This window comes from Myotis davidii, unplaced genomic scaffold, assembly GCF_000327345.1.
Source record: "Myotis davidii unplaced genomic scaffold, ASM32734v1 scaffold393, whole genome shotgun sequence".
NCBI classification, from domain to species: Eukaryota; Metazoa; Chordata; class Mammalia; order Chiroptera; family Vespertilionidae; genus Myotis; species Myotis davidii.
The window spans coordinates 154284-173555 of NW_006285913.1; the positions used below are offsets into that span (position 1 = coordinate 154284).

General features: G+C 38.4%; 1 protein-coding gene across 1 annotated transcript in view; it reads right to left on the reverse strand.

Moving 5' to 3' along the window:
* The window catches only part of PREX2 (phosphatidylinositol-3,4,5-trisphosphate-dependent Rac exchange factor 2), a 156467-nt gene extending 153805 nt beyond the window's left edge, over positions 1-2662 (reverse strand). Inside the window, 3 exon segments of the mRNA XM_006756922.1 lie at positions 803-925; positions 2481-2552; positions 2651-2662. Coding sequence (XP_006756985.1) covers positions 803-925; positions 2481-2552; positions 2651-2662 — 207 coding nt within the window.
* Positions 2663-19272: the final 16610 nt, after the last annotated feature.

A 19272-nucleotide genomic window follows, 5' to 3' on the forward strand; every position in this document is an offset into this window, starting at 1 on the left:
TGACAAAATACTCTTACCCATTTTCAATAAAACGTTATTTGTTCAGCATTTTGATAAATATGGATTCAAGTTAGCATTCTGAATATTAGCATCAGTGGAATGGTATAACGAGCACATTTTTTAGATAAATGCTGTTTAGTTCTGAAAACAATTTTCACTATACAGGAGGCTTTTCACTTTGCAAATCGTTTGCATATGTTATTTCAGCTATTGTGCCCAAAGAGATAAAAATGATCACACAAGCATGAGGTACAATCTGAAAAAGTGGAGTTCTGGCTTGTTCTTCTGCTCTGCTCAGTACCCCTCCTGAGAAGCCATTCCTTGAGAAAAATCCAGGCACAGACATCCATGTACCTAGAGTGGCCGGGTTTGTTCACCTCCAGGTTTGTCACCAGGGGATGAACAAGGGGACATTCTGACTGATCAAAGGCTCCGCACGCCATTATACGAGGAAGGCTTTTCTGCTCAAAAGAGAAATGCTCCATGTTTGAAAGAAACATAAAAATCCATTCATTATGAACAGCCTGAAAATTCATTAGAATTCAAAGCTACAGAGGATGCGAAGGACTAACTTGTTGGGAAAATGAAAAGGCTGTTTATTCTTCACTGAATAAAATGGATGATGTGGGGCCCTTCCTCTTTTCTGGCCTCAACTGGGAGGTTCCATTGGCCTTAAAAGACCCTAAACTGTTGGTGTCAGATTTTACTTCTAATGCCGCATTCCCACATCCTACCAGGCCAAAAGCTAAACCTCCAAATGTAGGGGATTAGAGCTTTTAAAATAAACAGAAACGTATCCTACAAAATGAAGAAAGCAGGTTCCCACTTCTTGCTGAGCGTTGGGTTCAGGATGTAGGCATTCTTCCACCACTTTTAAGAATTCCTTATGTACCGCAAGGATGTCTTCAATGTTTGAGAACAGAATCTGAAAACAAACGTGTAAGTACAATGGTAAAGCAAGTTAAAAAAAAAAAAAGTCTATGCGAGCATAGCGTTCTCTTCCAGGCTGAAAACTTCAGGGGAGTGCTATCTGCCCCACATCCATTCCTTCCTCCCACCCAGCGGGCAGAGGACCAATTTTGTCTGGATGTCCTCTCTCCTCCCACACAGCTTTGGGAACCAGAAACCTATTCCTGGCTCTCCGGAAAAGTGTGAGCGGACTGAATCCCAGCATGGTGGTCCCACCCCCATTAACAAGAATTGGCTGTGGGTAAAACAGTGCCAGCAGATTGGCTGGCAGGCTTTGCGATCCTAAGAGGGGTACGCCGGAAAGGTAACTTTGCCTGGATAGCTATAGGGTCATTTTGCAGCTGTGGAAGGAGCAGTCCAGGGCAGAGCTGATAACCTGGATGGTAGAGGGAAGAGCTAAAGAGAGCCTGGCAATTTCATTAACCTCCTGAGTCATGAGTCCTGAACATTCTCTTCCGTCTGAAGTGCCCAATCTGAGAGCCAAAGTATTGTCAAGTCAATTTGAGTAATAGCATTTTTTTGCAACCAAAAGCATGCAAAGTAATATACTCCCCTGGTAGGAGAATTTGAAAGTTAGTGTTCAACTTATGGGGAACTAGGATAAGGAGAGCCAATAAAATCCTGGGAAATATTTTATTTTCAGTAAAGTAAAACAGCCGGTTAGCATCAAAAGGAAAAATCAATGATGATTTATACGACTCAAATGAGTAATAATGACTACAACACAATTCATTTTCATTTATCATCCCTTTGTGTTCCCCAAAGCTGTGCAAAAATCATCCTTCCATACAGTTTAAAAGGAAATGTTTATACGTTTGTCTGAGTTGCAGATACTATTCGGAGTTTCCTTTCTGCACCAATGGACCATCCAGATCACTTGTTCTTGAGTGATCAGGGACTGGGAGCTGCATCTGCCCACGTCCTATCTTCCTGAGCCAACTCTAGCAATTGCCTTCCACAGAGCTCAGCTCCCTCCCTCTCATGGACACTCAGGTTCTTGGTCTGGGTCTATTTTTCTTTGTCTTTTCGAACTTGTCTCAAGGCTCGGGCAAAAACAATCTCTCTCTGTCTCCGTCTCCACCCTCTTAATCCCATTTCTTTTCCCAAAGTCTGGTTTTCCTTTTTGAATGATGACCCACACAAGTAAATGGCACAGAACATATACTGGGACTGAAGGCAGGTTAAAGAGTCCTGAAGAAACATCCCCAGGTGAAATTTCATCTAGGCCAGTGATGGAGAACCTTTTGAGCTCGGCGTGTCAGCATTTTGAAAAACGCTAACTTAACTCTGGTGCCGTGTCACATATAGAAATTTTTTGATATTTGCAACCATAGTAAAACAAAGATTTATATTTTTTATATTTATTTTATATATTTAAATGCCATTTAACAAAGAAAAATCAACCAAAAAAATGAGTTTGCGTGTCACCTCTGACACACGTGTCATAGGTTCGCCATCACTGATCTAGGAGGAACCTGTGTTTGGGGTGAGGGCCCACTGTCCCTCCTCACCTTCACTGTTTCCTCTGTGACGTTTTTGTCAACTTTTGATGCTGCATACTGGTTCATTCGCTGCAAGAATGCCTGCGTGGGACAAGAAAAGATATAAAGGTACCATTAGGTTAATAAAATAAATGTGTTGATACACTTTAATGTGTTTTTTACAAGAAACCAAAGCTTACAAATCCAATCATTGTTGAGTATAGTTTTATCATAAAAGGGGGACTCTTTGTGCACTGCTGTTCCTACCTAAGAATTATATTTCCTTTATAGTTTGGGGTCAAGGCCACATAAATGTGAATTAAATTTATCCACTGGAGTCTCCAAGTTCTGTGGTAAATACTTAAGAGTCAGATGTGTCCTAAACTTCTAAGTCTTATGAAGCACAAAAGACCAAAGTCTAATAAAAAAAAAAGGGGGGGGGGAGGATTTCTAATGAAAAACAAAAGGGCCAGAAATTCTGAATTAACCCCGTTAGGACACAGAGAGACTGAGAGAGGGAGGGAGAGAAAGTGACTCTTCAGGAAGAAATGGAAAGATGCCCGGTTTTCATCCCCTCCCCCAAGTTTTAGGAAGCCGGAATGTGTATTTCTGGGATCAGCTCAGGGTTCTACAGAGCCCTATAGAAGACAAATAATTTCATTAGCACTTTCAATAACTGGGCCTTTTCATGATGATCATTAAGCTTTGATCCATAAATAAATAAGATATTATTTTTACAAAGGGAAAAAAAAGAGTAGCATGAGTTACTTATATTGAGCCTCAAAAGAGAAAGTTTAGAAGGAAAAGGAGAAGAGACTTTCCATCAAGCAAAGTTAATTTGTGTCCCCAAGACATTGTCTAGTAACTATCTAGTGCCCAGTGAGGCCATTCTTTCCCTTGTCTGTCTTAGGACTCTACCCACCACCTGCCAAGTCAGGGTATAACTGGGGCACCGACTCCCCAAGGCACAGAGAAGCTCTAGGGACTCTCTGGACACTGCAGCAAACAAAGTAAGGTAAGAATCCCGTTTGGGGCATACTAATTATTTAGAAGATTAACAAAACCCAGATGTGGCCACAATGTTCCAAAATTACCACCCTCAAGACATTGCTAGTAAGAGTATAAAATGGCAGGACATTTCTGAGGACAATCTGACAACGTATCTCAAGTTTTTACATGGGCGTTCCCTTTAACTCAGCAAATGTAACTCTAGAAATTTATCCTAAGAAAATATTCAGACAAGAGGTGTCGCTGTGTTCATTACAAAAGTGGACACATTGGAAATAACGGAAATGGCCATCAACAAGGGAATCATTTAATATATTTCTACACATTCACATTTTAAAATACACTGTAAAAGTATAATCATAAATGGAATGTTATAAAATTATATACTCAAATGCATGTATAAAACAGTTGTCTCGCCGAAACCGGTTTGGCTCAGTGGATAGAGCGTCGGCTTGCGGACTGAAAGGTCCCAGGTTCGATTCCGGTCAAGGGCATGTACCTGGGTTGCGGGCACATCCCCAGTAGGAGATGTGCGGGAGGCAGCCGATCGATGTTTCTCTCTCATCGATGTTTCTAACTCTCTATCCCTCTCCCTTCCTCTCTAAAAAATCAATAAAATATATTTAAAAAATAAAAAAATAAAACAGTTGTCTCTAAGATACCATTTGGTGAAAAGATTTACAAAGTGGTACACTTGATATGTACAGACATATATGTACACGCATATGTGTACACACATACATATATACACACACATACAAGTATATATATATATACAATGTCAGTATACTTGCATCCTGAGAAAAAAAATACATATAATATATACCAAAACGCAAACAGTGGTTACCTCCAGATAGTAGGAGAGCAACCTTTGTACATTTCCTTATTTTCAGAATATTTAACTATTAGCGTGTTATAACTTCTATGAAAAGAAAAACAAAACCATTTGAAAGAAATAAAACAAATGAGCACAAGCTCTTACTCCTAACATTCATTTTAGCACCATCTTTATTCCCAATTCAACCAATTCATACTTCGTATTCATAACTACAAAGACACATCAGTACTAATAGGTTCAATAGAATAAAATAATTCAGCTGAATTAAATAAAATGAAAAAAAAAACATAGTAGATGTTGCCTTAAATTTTTTATTTACAAAACATGATACAGCCCAGCCGGCATGGCTCAGTGGTTGCGTGTCAATCTATAAACCAGGAGGTCATGGTGTAATTCCCAGTCAGGGCACATGCCCAGGTTGCAGGCTCAATCCTTAGTGTGGGGCATACAGGAGGCAACCGATGAATTATTCTCTCTCATCATTGATGTTTCTATCTCTCTGCCTCTCTCTTCCTCTCTGAAATCAATAAAACATCATTTTTAAAAAAATGATACAATTTTTTGAACTATTTTCTAAATTTACATTTAATTGGCAACGGAAACTCGGGTTTTGAATTTTCAGACTCTAAGTGTCCATTTAATTAGTATTACTCTGTTTAATTTTAGTTTTGTTTTCCTTGAATATTTTTCCACATCCTCATACCAAAAATGCTCTTTAGACCTTTCCATTTAGTCTTAAAATAACATGGGTGGTTTAGTTGCCTTGTTTACATTTCAGTATTGACCACATAGTAAACAGGTAACCTCTCAGGCAAGCAACGCTTAAACTTCAGGTCTAGACTTATAAACCTTTTCCTCATAAATTGAACTCAGTCACATCCTGAAACTAATAAATTAAAGAGCAGTCACAATAATTCAAAATATGAGTGAGAAGGGGAAATACTAACTAATAAAGTAAACTATATCTTTATCTGATTTTTTATCTTCTGATCCTTCGTGACAATATGAAACTTTCTGCTTAACTGTATACGACAGAAAACCTGGAACTTATTAGCATTTCTGACCAAGCGTTTATTTTTCCCAAGAGCCCCATTTACACAACAGGGCAGGCAGATTTTTGATAGTTGGTTGAGCGTTCAAACTTATAAAAAACTGGTTGACATTTTTTCACAAAATGTGTAAATCTTCCTTCTTGAAAATAGAGATAAATAATGTGTGTTCAGAATCATCCCTTAAAAACCAGTATCTATAAAGTCCTTTCAGACTTTGGTGACTGGGCATTCAATCTTTGTCATATCAATCAAGAAAGCATTAATACCCTAGTCACAAAACCCTGGGAGGGAGTGGATACGCTGTTTATCTCTGCATTCAGTCACTCTCACTGGTCCAGAATTTCATTAGAATTAGATCATCTTCATTTTGATACAAACATATTGGAAATAAGTACTGGCAAATAGCTTCTCATGCCAGTGGTTCTCAAACCTTTTATTGTGTTTTACGATGTGGAAAGTTTCTTCCAAATACAGATTCCCTGGCCTATCCCCAGAAGGTCTGATTCAGCAGATGGTTCAGGACCCAAAAGCAAGCCCCCTAGGTGCATATAAATCTGCATCCTGATGCAGCTGGTCTATAGACCACATGTTGGTGACCATTCCTTTAGGTTCATTCTTCCAAAGTCTGAAAAAAAAACAGACTTTGAGAAACAAATGAATCTGAATGAAAAAAAGGGGGGGTTCATTTGTTTCACCTTGACTTCCAACTCTGTCAAACTCCCTCTTATGTACAACACCCTCTCATTCAGCCACGTGCGATTGCTAACAACCCGCCAGAGGACCCTGCCCCCCAATAATGAAAATCACAACCAACGGGTAAACAGGTCCTAATAATCTCCAAGTCACACTTGGAGGAAGTGAGGCTGGAAGGTGTGCCTCCAGGTGCCTTTCAGCAGGCAGGTGTGTCAGCTTGCACTCACTCGCCAGCATTCCCCTCACTTGATTCAGAACTCTTCAACTTGCTCCCCATGTTGTTTTCCTCTTATCGTGCATTTGGTAAAATATGTCAAATGCCATGTATGAATTGTTTAAGAAAGCAAAAATGTCACAAATTTGCTACAAAGAAATCAAAAGAAGGAAGAAACGGACTAAGATACAACAGGGAGATGAACACAATCCCCTGTCCCCTGGTCAGCCCACCTGGGCCACTGACAGCTCAAAAGTGGAGTCCATGATGAGTTTTACTCTCAGACAACACCTGCTAATGTCCTAATGTCAGTATATTCAATGATCTCTCTCAACTCATTTTTGTCCTTTCTGCTCTTTCTTTTGTCAGGCACACACAGATCTCTCAAAAGTCCCACAGATGTTCATAGTCTAGAGCAGTGGTTCTTAACCTGTGGGTCGCGACCCCTTTGGGAGTTGAACGACCCTTTCACAGGGGTCACCTAAGACCATCGGAAAACACATATATAACTACATATTGTTTTTGTGATTAACCACGATGCTTTAATTATGTTAAATTTGAAACAATGAAAATACATCCTGCATATCAGATATTTACATTATGATTCATAACAGTAGCAAAATTACAGTTATGAAGTAGCAACGAAAATAATTTTATGGCTGGGGGTCACCACAACATGAAAAACTGTATTAAAGGGTCGCAGCATTAGGAAGGTTGAGAACCACTGGTCTAGACTTTTAATTCTAGATACCTGGTGCCAATCTGAATCTCCTAATATGGTACAGGCAGTAAACCTTTGTACTCCTATGAATATTCGACATTCAGAATGATCATAGCAACAACTGTCATCTTAAAATGTGGCCAATTTTATAGGGATAGAGATAGGTCAATTTTATATATAAAGGTGAAAAGGGGAAAATTTAAGAGGGGCTACACTATTGCAGGAAATTGTATACTCGTTTCATGAAAATAAGTGGGGGGAAAGGGGCAAATATTTTCCTTTTACCTCTTGAACTTAAAACAATGTTATCACATCAAAATTCTTTAGAAGTTACGTTATTCTGTTTTGTCTTCCTGAGGGAAAAAACAAAGTCCTAATAAACGAAAAAGACTTGTCATTTGAGTGTGTCTTGAACACCTGCTTGACAGTGGTATGATTTTATTGCAACGGAGAAGTCTGAAGGAGCAGTAGGTTTGGGGATGAAAGAATGGGAGTATGTTCTTGAGATGCCTACTGAACACCAGTGTGGAGATCTCAAGTAGGGAGTTAACTGTGCCAATCTGAAGTTTTGAGGAGAGAGCGGAACACAAAGACATAAAGCAGGAAATGTTCACAGGCAGAAGGGCCAATGGCCCCACTCCGTTGAAGAATACAGATGGAGAACACAAAAGGCCCAGGACAGAACCTGGGGGCACTCCAACATGTAGATGTCAAGCAGAAGAAAAACCAAAGAAGCCAATAAGGTAGGAGCAAATCCAGAAGAATGTGGTATCATAAACGCCAACAGCAGAGAGTGTTTCCAGAATGAGGGCGTGGCCAACTGCTTTAACAGCGCCAAGAAATCAAGTAGTGCATGAAAGACACGTGCACAAAGGACACGTGCACAAACGACACGTGCACAAGCGACACGTGCACAAAGGACACGTGCACAAACGACACGTGCACAAACAACACGTGCACAAACACACGTGGCTTGACAACACAGAGTTCAGTCATTTGATTTTGACCAGAGCAGTCCCCAATGGAATGGGTACAGGGGAAAATGGAGGATGTGGAAATGGAGCTATTACCACAGAAAATGTTTTAAAAACTTTAAACTTTTGCTGATCCAGGGAGCACAGGTATGGAAATGGATTTGGATCAAGGGAATGTTTATTTTTTGAGTTAAATAATACTATCTCAATCCATCCTGCAAATCACATATTATGCCCTTTAATACAGTGAACCTTTTGTAACCTCTCCAGTTTATTGGATCTCACCCTTGCCTGCACACCTATTGATTCCTAATTTTTTGAGTAGGAATCCTTCCCTAAATATGAAAAAAATGGATAGACATGCATATTGTGGTGCTAATATTAATCTGTCAATTTAAATACATATTAACAACAAACTATTAGAAAAAATTCAACAATGTTTATGCTGTGTGCCAGCCATTGTTCTTGGCAGAGGTTTTTAAATGTTTCGGTCTCAGGACTCCTTTATACTCTTAAAAATTATGGAGAACCACAGAGCTTTTATTTATGTATATTATATCTATCAATGTTTAATATATTAGGAATTTAAACTAAGAAAATTTTTAATATTTGTTACCCAATTTACTAATTTATGTTTATTAAAAATCAATAATAAACCCATTACATGTTAATGTATATATAACATATTCTTATGAAAAATATTTTCCAAAATAATTAAGTAAGAAGTGTGGTACTGTTTCATATAATTACAACTTTCTTTAATATCTAGGTTAATAGAAAATAGCTAAATTCTCATAGATGCTTCAATTGGTTGTGATATGCCGTTTGAAAACGTATTTCTCATGATAGTTGGGACAGGGAGAAATGTGTTTATTGCTATAACATTTTCAGATATTTGTGGATATTCTTTAATATAACACCAAAACTAAATAAGTGGTAGTTTCTTAAAAATTAGGCATGATGTGGATTCTTAAACTATATCAGTGAACTTTTCATACTCTGTTCCATTAAAACCCATTGATCTATCTTGCAATTTGAAGGGATCTTTTATCCATGTGTGATTTTGTAAATTTTTTTAACACTGATTAAGAGTTATGCAAATATGTGAGATATTAACACATTTAATTATACATTATCAAAAAACGCACATTCCGTTAATTAGTATCAGCATTCGACTCATGAGGGAAGTCTTTATTAGGACATTGTCAAGCTCACAGTCATAGATATAAATCCCCCAAAACTCTAAATTCACTTACAAGCTTGAATTCCTCATCATCAACAAGTATTTTCAGTTGTTTTCCAGCTGAATTCAAGCTCACTTCATTGTCTTTTGAGAAAATATCTGCCAAATACCTCAATGCCCTGAAACTGAAACCACAGTTTGCCTCACAGTTGTTACTTCAAGTAAATATGTTCCATAGCAACAAAGACAGGCACACATTCTTTCCCTGGAGACAACTGTAATACTTAAATATGCAGAAGTACTTAAGTCCACTTCCCATTTCACCACACAGAATATCAAACAGACTTGTGCAAGAGTCAGGATTTAACAAAATTAATAATTTTTACAGCTTTATCAAGAACATTCTTAAGTGAAACTGGCATCCTCCTACCCCCCTCCACCACCACCACCATCATGAGTGGGGGACAGTGAAGTATACAGTGACCACTCGTACAGTCTGGTGCTATGCCTTTATTCACACTAAAGCATCAACAGTTTTACACGCCACTGCTTTTGCTCCATCGGTGCAAATGTCAACAGAGAAAACAAGCCAATAAGGTTTTAGTACACCATAAAAATAGTTTTGACCTTTCAAATCTCCTGAAGGGATTTCACAAAACTCCAAATGTCTGCAAACCACGCTTTAGGAACTACTGTTTTAGGCATATAGAATATATTAATAAACAAAATGGTCAAAATTCCTTGCTTATGTTCTATTGGGAGGATACATATAATATTCAATAAACAATCATAAACATATTTGGTATATTAGACGGAAGGTGCTAAAACTGAGCAATAAATTTACCATAACAATAAAAAGGAATCTTCACACATTTGAAAACCCATATAATACCTTGCAATAATTCCATGCTTTCCAAGACCCAGGGCTCAAAATTCGCCACCATAAATCTATACCACTCAATTCTGTTATTTAATTAAGCTTGGCCTTTCTCTTGTTACATCCATGGAATCACTTCTCACACCAGCCAAAGCTGCCCGTTCTCTTTTCCTTCCTCATATGTCTTTCCTTCGCTCTATTACTGTCTTCCATACCCACTCTGTGCGTAAGACCAACAGTGGGATGGGACCCTATAACCTTCCTCTACAATTCCCAGTCATCTCCAAAAATAAGGAAGCAAGTATTCTTCCATTTTATTCTTACTGCCAAGCACTTGGGACTCATTTGACTAGGGAACTGAGAAAAATTAGAAACACAGGGAAATTACCAACCATAGATATTTTTATCTTACAAATAATGATCCTGGTCTAGAGTTTCAGAGTCCCTTTATTGATGTCTAGCCCCTCCCTTCCTCCCTCCCTCCCTCTTAGTCATACCTGTTTCCCATTCTGGGCCACTGCCCAGCCACACAGCCTTCCGGCTCCTCCCCAGACGTGCGTGCTCACTTCCACATCAGCACCTTTTCACCACCTGCTTCCTCTGCGTGGAACCCCGTTTTCTGGCTGCCTCCTGCTGGCCTTCAGTTCTCAGCATCTCTGCCACCTCCTGGGAGGTCGCTGATGACCATCCAGCATGGCATGTCCCTTCTCCAACCCCTATCAGTGCTCAGTATCACATTACTCCGCTTGTTTACCGCCCCCCCTGCCCCCCGCACTGCCCACTCCTCCATGTCCCAGGTTATGTATTTGTCTGTTTACTGGTCTCCCACGTTGGGTCAGGAGCTCCATGGAGACCGAGCCTGTCTGGTGTATCCTCAGCACCTACACTTCGTGAGCTCTCAATAAACGTCAGTGGAATGAGTGGAGAATTTTTTCTTACCTAGGTTTTTGTGTCTAAACACCACCAGACTGTGTAGTATTAATTTCCCTAGTATATTATCTTCCCAAATTTTCCCAAATAGTGTATTATCTTCCCCCGAATCCGAATAGTCAGCCATTTGTATTATAAGGATGTCATATAATCTTTCTCTTTTCTATCACCGTATACCAGCATTTCCCAAATTTGACACTACTGACATTGGGGACTAGATCAATCCTGGCTATGGGGCCTGTCCTGTACATTCAGGAGATTTAACAGTTCCACCTACTGGATGCCAGCAGCAACCGCTACCCCTAGCAGTGACAACCTAAAAACGTCTCCATACATTGATTGCTACATGCCCAGCCCCACACCCACAGTTGAGCACCTCTAGCATATAAGTCCCAAAATACCTACAGCAAATGCCAAGTAAATTCATGAATTTGAGATGAAAGGCTTTTAAAATATTCCCTGGGCTACATTATAAAAATGATTGATTTTCCATGTCTAACTGAGCTTTTGCTCAGTCCATTATCTCTCTATATAGTCTCGTTTCAATAAATGTGTTAGATTATGAATAAAAAGTCAAACACATTTTATGAAAATTATAATTAGGGAGAGTTTATGTATAAATGTTCATGTTGTTACAATGAACAGTAATTACAAAATACTGTTAGTTTGCATGTCCACTCTCCACGAGATTGTAAGCTCCTTCAGAATATTGGCAGCACCTTTTCATCTTTGGAACAGTTATTAGTTTGTCCCTAAATGGCCATAACAACATTCTGTCGATATTAAATTCCAAAAACTTAAAGAACAATAAATCATTTGTCATGGGCATCTATGACTCCACAAACCATGAGAAATATATACCACCCCTGGATTACTCCGTTCCCTGAAGGGATCCCAGCGACACCTACACAGTACATCCAAGTCCCCTTTGATTGTTGATGTTTTTTTATTATTCAGAACCAAAGGGATTTGGTGTGTCTGAGTTATTAAGAGCCTTTTAGCACCTGATCAACTTCCCACCGAAATGTGTTTTATTATTTTTCAGAACAACTATTAAAGAGAATGTCACCATTTAGCTGAGAGCCTTGGGGAAGATGATTTTTCATCAGATCACCCAGATTTTTTAAACTCTTCAATGAAACTTTTCCAGGATTTGATGATAATGAAAACATTATTTAGTTTCTTCTCAGAAGCTTGACAGAACTGTGTACTTCAGCCTTCAATAGAAAGAATTCATCGTTGTCAGCTTGTGGTCAGTGCACTAACTGAAAGGCACACGATTGTAAAGATGTCTAATAGTTAGGTAGCTGGAAAGTCAATAGTGAAACTGGACAGAAGGTGAAAGAGAACTCAGAACCATCCTCAATGGAATCAGAGTCATAAAATTATTAACAGTGACAGTGAAAATTCAGCAATGTATTGACATGATTGCAATGAAATACTACAGTAAGTGCACACTTTTTTGAAGTTGTCTTTTGTTAATTTTTTAGGTTTTGTTGTTATTAAGTTTTTGTTTAACATTTTTAAATGTGTTTTACAATTTCAATTCCCAGCAAATTCATCTCACAGCTCAGACTACAAGAATAAGGATACTGTAGCTGACTTTCTTGGGTCATTTCCATTGGCCTAAGGCAATGAGTTTATCTAAAGCAGAGGTCAAAAGCCCTGGAGGTATTTTTAGCATAGCACAGTGTGGTTAAAACATTGATTAACTTGCTACCATTTAAAGAAATGACAGCATTCACATAAAAGTCAATATTAGTAGTTTCTCTTCAAAGACTAGGAAAAAATTTCAACACAGGACCCACATTTCTGAACGGTAACAATAGGCTGAAGCAAAGAGAGCCAGGTTTCCTGTTTGCTACAATCACCACTATTCCCTATTATCCCTACAAAGCTAAATGCCAATTACTCATTCTCACACTAGTATTATCCTCTTTCACACAGAGTCCATTTTATTCATTTTTGCTACTTAGATATCTCTGTAGCCATTTCAATTTCCAGCCATAACCTTGAGGTTTTGCGTAGGCCCTTTTAGCTCTTACAAATTTTTTTATACTGATCATCCAGAAGTCTAAGTTTCAAAATGGCATTTGATCTTAATGTGTTTAAATGAAAAAGTACTCCCAAGATGGAAGAGAGAGAAAAAAATATTAAAGAAACTAAGAAAACTGGTGCCCATTTACTTAAATTCTAGTTTCCCAAGGAATTCAAAATTAAGTTAGATGTTAATTCTAGGAAGATAACCCTGGAAGCCATGGATTTAACTAGTTTTCTCAAATACTGAAAGGACTTTATAGCCTTTATTTTAAACTATTAAACATTTATTTTAATAAAGTGACTTTTGACAATAAACTCTTGGCTTATATATTCCAAGTATCATTTGATACATGATGATCTTGTGTTCCTTATATTGTTTAGGATGATGACATCTCTTTCTGGAATGGTCAGGGATATACCAAACTCTAGGGAGAACTGAACTAAAGTAAGATTAAGAAGTGCCCAATGTTAGTCAACTAATGTGAAATCTATCAAAATTAAGCCCCCCCACCCCCCAACAAACCTAGAAACACCTACCCACATATTTATTCAGACACAGGATGTCTCCTAGGGGTAAAGTTCAGCCATGTGATAAGCATGTATGAAGCCCAAGGCTCAGCTTTCTTGCTCATTAATTGGGGTAATAATAACAGCTCTCTCACAGAGCAGGAAGAGAATTATACATTACAGGGAGGTAATTTTTGTTGGCACTTTCAATAGAGCTAGTGCATAATTAGGATCAAAAAAATGTTATCTGATATTTCTGCTGTTACTGCTACATCCACAGACATTGTTCTATTATCTCTACTATGATTACAATTATTGTTAACACTAGAGAGAACTGAACTAAAGTTCAGTTTTGCTCCTCTGTTAACAGTGAATCAATCCAACAGACTCAAACTTCTGAAAAATCCCTTTGTTTCAAAACAAATCATCCAAGACTTTGGGAGGGGGATCTACTATGTTTATTTAAATATACATAAATATATGTGTTATATATGTATATATACAATGTGGGGCAAAAGTAGGTTTACAGTAGTTTGTATGGAAAATAATACAGTAATGATAAATAATAATACAAAAAAGAATAAATTCTGTTTCGTGTACTCACAACTGTAAAGTTACTTTTGTCCCACCCTGTATATGCATCTATACATATATGCACACACATATATGTGTGTATATATAGATACATATATACAGGTACATATATATATATCAATCTATATGTATAGATAGATAAATGGATAAAATAGAGGCCCAGTGCACAAAATTCATGCCCTGGGGGTGGGGGGTGTCCCTCAGCCCCGCCTGCACCCTCTCCAATCTGGAACTTCTCGAGGGATGTCTCTCTCACAATCCGGGACTGCTGACTCCCAACCGCTTCTGCCTGCCAGCCTGATCACCCCCTAACCACTCCCCCAGCCAGTCTGATCAACACCTAACTGCTCCCCTACCAACCCGATTGCCCCCAACTGCCCTCCCCTCCTGGCCTGATCACCCACAACTGCCCTCCCCTGTTGGCCATCTTGTGGCTGTGGGCGCCCCCATCTTTGAGGGTGTGGCGGTCAATTAGCATATTCCCTCTTTATTAGATAGGATATTTTCCACATTGCATTAGGTCTTTTCTGCACTGATTCCAGGCTGGTCCTCAAATGTGGCAAACATCAATCTCTCTATTCATATTTTCTACACATTCCAAAATGTAAAAATTAACAAATAGCGGAAGGTAGAAAAAAATAATTCAGGATCAAACTATAAAGTGCTAATAAAGACTAATATCACCATAGTCCTTGAGAAGATGTGGAAAACAAGGTATTAAAAAACCTGAACAATGTATATGGAGTATGGCCAGACTATGGCTTTGATTTCAATGAGCTGCAACAAGATTTGAGTATGGACAAGAATCACACAGGCTAATCTAAGAACATTTCTATAGAAAAGTCAGGTGCAGAAAAGAAGACTAATCTTCTTGAAGTTGCCTTAGTTCTTCTGGATGCTGTCAACTCTTTATAGCAGCAACAGAATCATTAAACAAAGGTCATATACTAGTTAGGTGACAAAACATAAATTAAAATCGATTCTTTATATATGACATCATATTTGTACAAGAGCTTGGTGTCAGATGAAAATAATAAATTTTCAATTAAGTTCAGAATTATAACAAAAGTATTTCAAATATTCCCCGATTTCTGGTGGCATTTCAGGTAAAAATACGTTTCATGGTGTCAGTTAGTGACTAATACGGGAACAGATTTCTAAAAGGCAGTTCATGAGCTTAAATGAACATACTTGGGCAACTTTTCCTTAATAAGATGTCTGGTAAATCACTGTATTTTTAATGTTACACAAATATTTATACAGAGATGCCAGCAGGCTATTGTGTCTCCAATATAATACTTCACATTGTGCTGCTCAGGAATTTACATTGATATCAGATAACTTAAAAAACACAGCACAATGAAAGAGAAGGTTGAGTGGGAAGTACAAAGCACATAATATAGATAATATTCTCAAGCACAAATTTTTCTCTGGCACAGGAAACTGGTCATTTCCCGAATTCAACATGCAGAACACCATTCCTGTTTAAGTCGTTATTCGAGAAAAGGAAATGTAAGTGGGGGAGGAAAAGTGTTTGAAGCTGGAAAATAACCTAGAGAAAGAAACTGAGCATTCCAGCTCAAAGGTTCTCTGCCTGGCACCCACTACCCCCTTTTTTTCTCACACATTTTTCTCACTGTGCAACCTCATAAGGTACAGAAAAGAAGATTTCAAATTCCCTTCAAAATACATACTTGTTTCAACTAATATAAAGAACTTTCTATTCCAAAATTTATATATCTCCTTCACCTTTTCTTTAAAACCTGACTCCTGAAATTGTCTACTCTTCTCCTTAAAACACATACAGCTTTTCTATCAACATCCTATTGCCCTTCCGACTCACCACATCCCCGTCTCCCCTTTTCTCATGCCCAAATATTCAACATACCATCCAGTCCTTAGCTGTAGTTTGGTTTCCTTTCCTTCTTCATTCTATTTGGACTCTATTACTACAAGGAATTAATGTGTACCATTAGTGTTGGGCTGATCTGGACAAATAGATTAATGGAACAGACAAGAGTCCAGAGAACATCCTGAGTAGAGGGGAATTTAGTATGGTGCCTCAAATAAGTGAGGAAAGAAGGCACAGGTGTTGAGACAATAGGCAGTCAGGTGTATAGACTTTGCCAAAATATAAAAGGAGACAAGAATGAGAAGTGGTTAAGGGCTTGAACTCTGGATATGCTCCACCTGGGTTCAAATCTGCCAGTTACTAGACATGTGACATCTCACAAATTACTACTTCCCTGAGGCAGTCTCCATATTTGCCAAATGAGAGTAATCAGATATCCACTCCTGCAAACTTGCTCTAAAGATTAAATAAATTAATATATATGTAAAGCACCTGGCATATCAAGGACTAATATATGGATGTTTGCTATTATTACTATTTTTTTCTATTTCATTTGACATCACCAAATATATTTGGCATATGCTGTTTTCATTAAACAGCTGCACACTTTATCTCTGAAGGAAGACCTTCAAGGAGAATCGTTCTTTTTTACAATATTCGCACAGCCAAGTTGTAATCAATGCATTAATGAGGATTATGTATAAATATTTTAAAACTGTTTTTAAGCCATTCATAATTATTTTTATTGATTTCAGAGAGGAAAGGGGAGGGAGAGAGAGAAACATCAGTGATGAGAATCATTGATTAGCTGCCTTCTGCACACCCCCTACTGGGAATCGAACCTGCAGCCTGGGCACATGCCCTGACCAGGAATCAAACCAATACCTCCTGGTTCATGGGTTGACAATGCTCACCCACTGAGCCACACCAGCTGGGCCATTCATAATATTTATTCATAATGTTCTTTGTAAAAATTATATCAATAATCTGCAAGAAGGCAAATATCTGAAAGCACTTGCATATATCATCAAGAAATATGAGAAAACATAAACTCAACTGCAAATCAGGGGAAACAAATTATTATCGACAATACTATTATGTTTTAAAAAATGAGAAGAAAATAAAATAGAAATATCATAAATATTTCTATATAAATCCATAAATCAAATAGGAGCCAGAAAAATCCTATTAATGAGTTCATTGCCATGGATATTGGCTTGCAGCTCTGTCAACAGCTGAATATTCATGAGGCAAGCTGGATGCAGGTAAACTTACCTTTCAGGAAGAAAAGCTATGATAACTAAAATATATTTCATGCACTTTTTTCTGATCTGAATTACATGAAATAACAAACAAGGAAAAGCTAATGTGTATTCAAACTTTATTTATGAGCTTTGTTATATAATCACAGAGATTGCTCAATTACTGAAAAATGACAAATATCCCCTAATATCAATAGTTCTTCGTATCAAAGGACCTGCATCATCCCAGTTCCCCAAGAAGCAGTCTTTTGGGGATGTAAATGAAATTGTCCCTGGGCTGAGTATGGATAACTAACATGGCTTAGGGAGATTGTTTGTAAGGCATGCAGCTTAAAAATGCAAATAATATAAAGGATAAACTGAATGGTAAATCAAAACCTAATCAGAACTAGGTTTGGAGGTGAGGAGGGCACATACCTAGGTTGCAGGTTCAATCGCCAATTGGACACTTATGGGAGACAACCGAGTTTCTCTCACACATACATGTCTCGCTCTCCCTTTCTCTCTTTCTTCCATCCTCTCTCTCTAAAATCAATAAAAGCATATCCTCTGATGAGGATTTAAAAGAAAATCTGAGCTAGACACACATTTAAGTAAGATTTATAAAAACAAGTTAAGATAATTTTCCAACTTGCTTATTCCAGTTCAGTGTCATAAGTGGCTGAAGCCTGTCCTGGTAGCTCAGGACAGGACCTACCCTGTACAGGACACCCTTCCATCCCAGAGCCACTCACACCTGCCCACACTCACTGAGACTGGGGCAATCAATGGACCTCACATGCACATTTGCACATTCTTGGGATGTGGGAGGAACCCACTCAGATGTGGGGAGAAGGTGCAACCCATAGAGACAGTGACCCTGGAATCATGGTTTTTTTCTTGTCAATATTATAACAAACTAGAGGCCCGACACACGAAATTCTTGCATGGGAATGGTCCCTAGGCCTGGCCTGTGATCAGGGCCACCTTCTCAGGCTGCAGCTGGCCCCACCCCTGATCAGGGTAGGGAGCCCACTTAGGGCAGGGCTGGCCACCCCCTGGTTGAACTCCTGGTCAAGGGGACAATTTGCCTATTAGCCTTTTATTATATAGGATAAACTGTAGCACACCAAAGCAAAAAACATTATTTTTGGTCACAGTTGTTCTGGTCATACTAGTTGTTCTGGTTGTGCCATTTCAGTCACTGGGCTTTTATTATATAGGATGATGTTGAACAAAACATTATTGGAGGATCTGCTGTAACTTCTCCAAGGTCAAACCACCAGGAAATGAAGTAGCCTGGATTCATTCCCTGCTGGGCTCTGCACCAGCGCTCTAACCAGTGATTGGATGATTACACCCACACTTCCTTGCAGGTAAGTTAGAATGTCAGACCAGGAGACCTCATGTAGAGGCAAAATAAAACCCAATTACACTCAGTTTCTAAATTTAATTTCCAAAGTTCCTCTTCCTGCCTAGGAAAGGATGTCACTGCTTTCGGATCTTTTAGCAGAGAAATTAGGTAAGTCTCTTCAATTTAAGGCTCCTGGACTTTGATTGCCCTGACTTTTTTCCTAACTAAATAACAATCACAGAAGTTGAGTAACCTTATACTTCTGTTAACAGAATATTGCTTATAGAAGAAAATTCTCCAGAACCCCTTTCTTCTTATCATAATTACAGCATGCAAGGTAAGAAGACCACATTCAAAAACAATACAATCAAGTACCTATTCTCAGTTCACAAATTCCAGCTGACACCAGGGGCAGGCAAGGCCTTCCTAGTTCCATACTGCTCACTAGTCTGACTTAGCCCAAGTGCCCCCATCTGAATGACCTTTTGCCATCTGAGGAATTTAGATACTCAAAGGGTTTTAATCAGAAATTACTGTATTAAGAAACTACTACGTAGTGGAATATAACGGAAATCTCATCAGGGTTTAAGATTAATCCCAAACCCTTAAATAGTCTTCAGACATCTTTTGAGAAAAATGTATTAATGAATTAAAAGTAGCATAAAAATCTTCACTGAAGCTGGCCTATAATAATAACAATTATACTAACCCCTCATTCTCCAGAGAGCTAACTGTTCTCCGCAT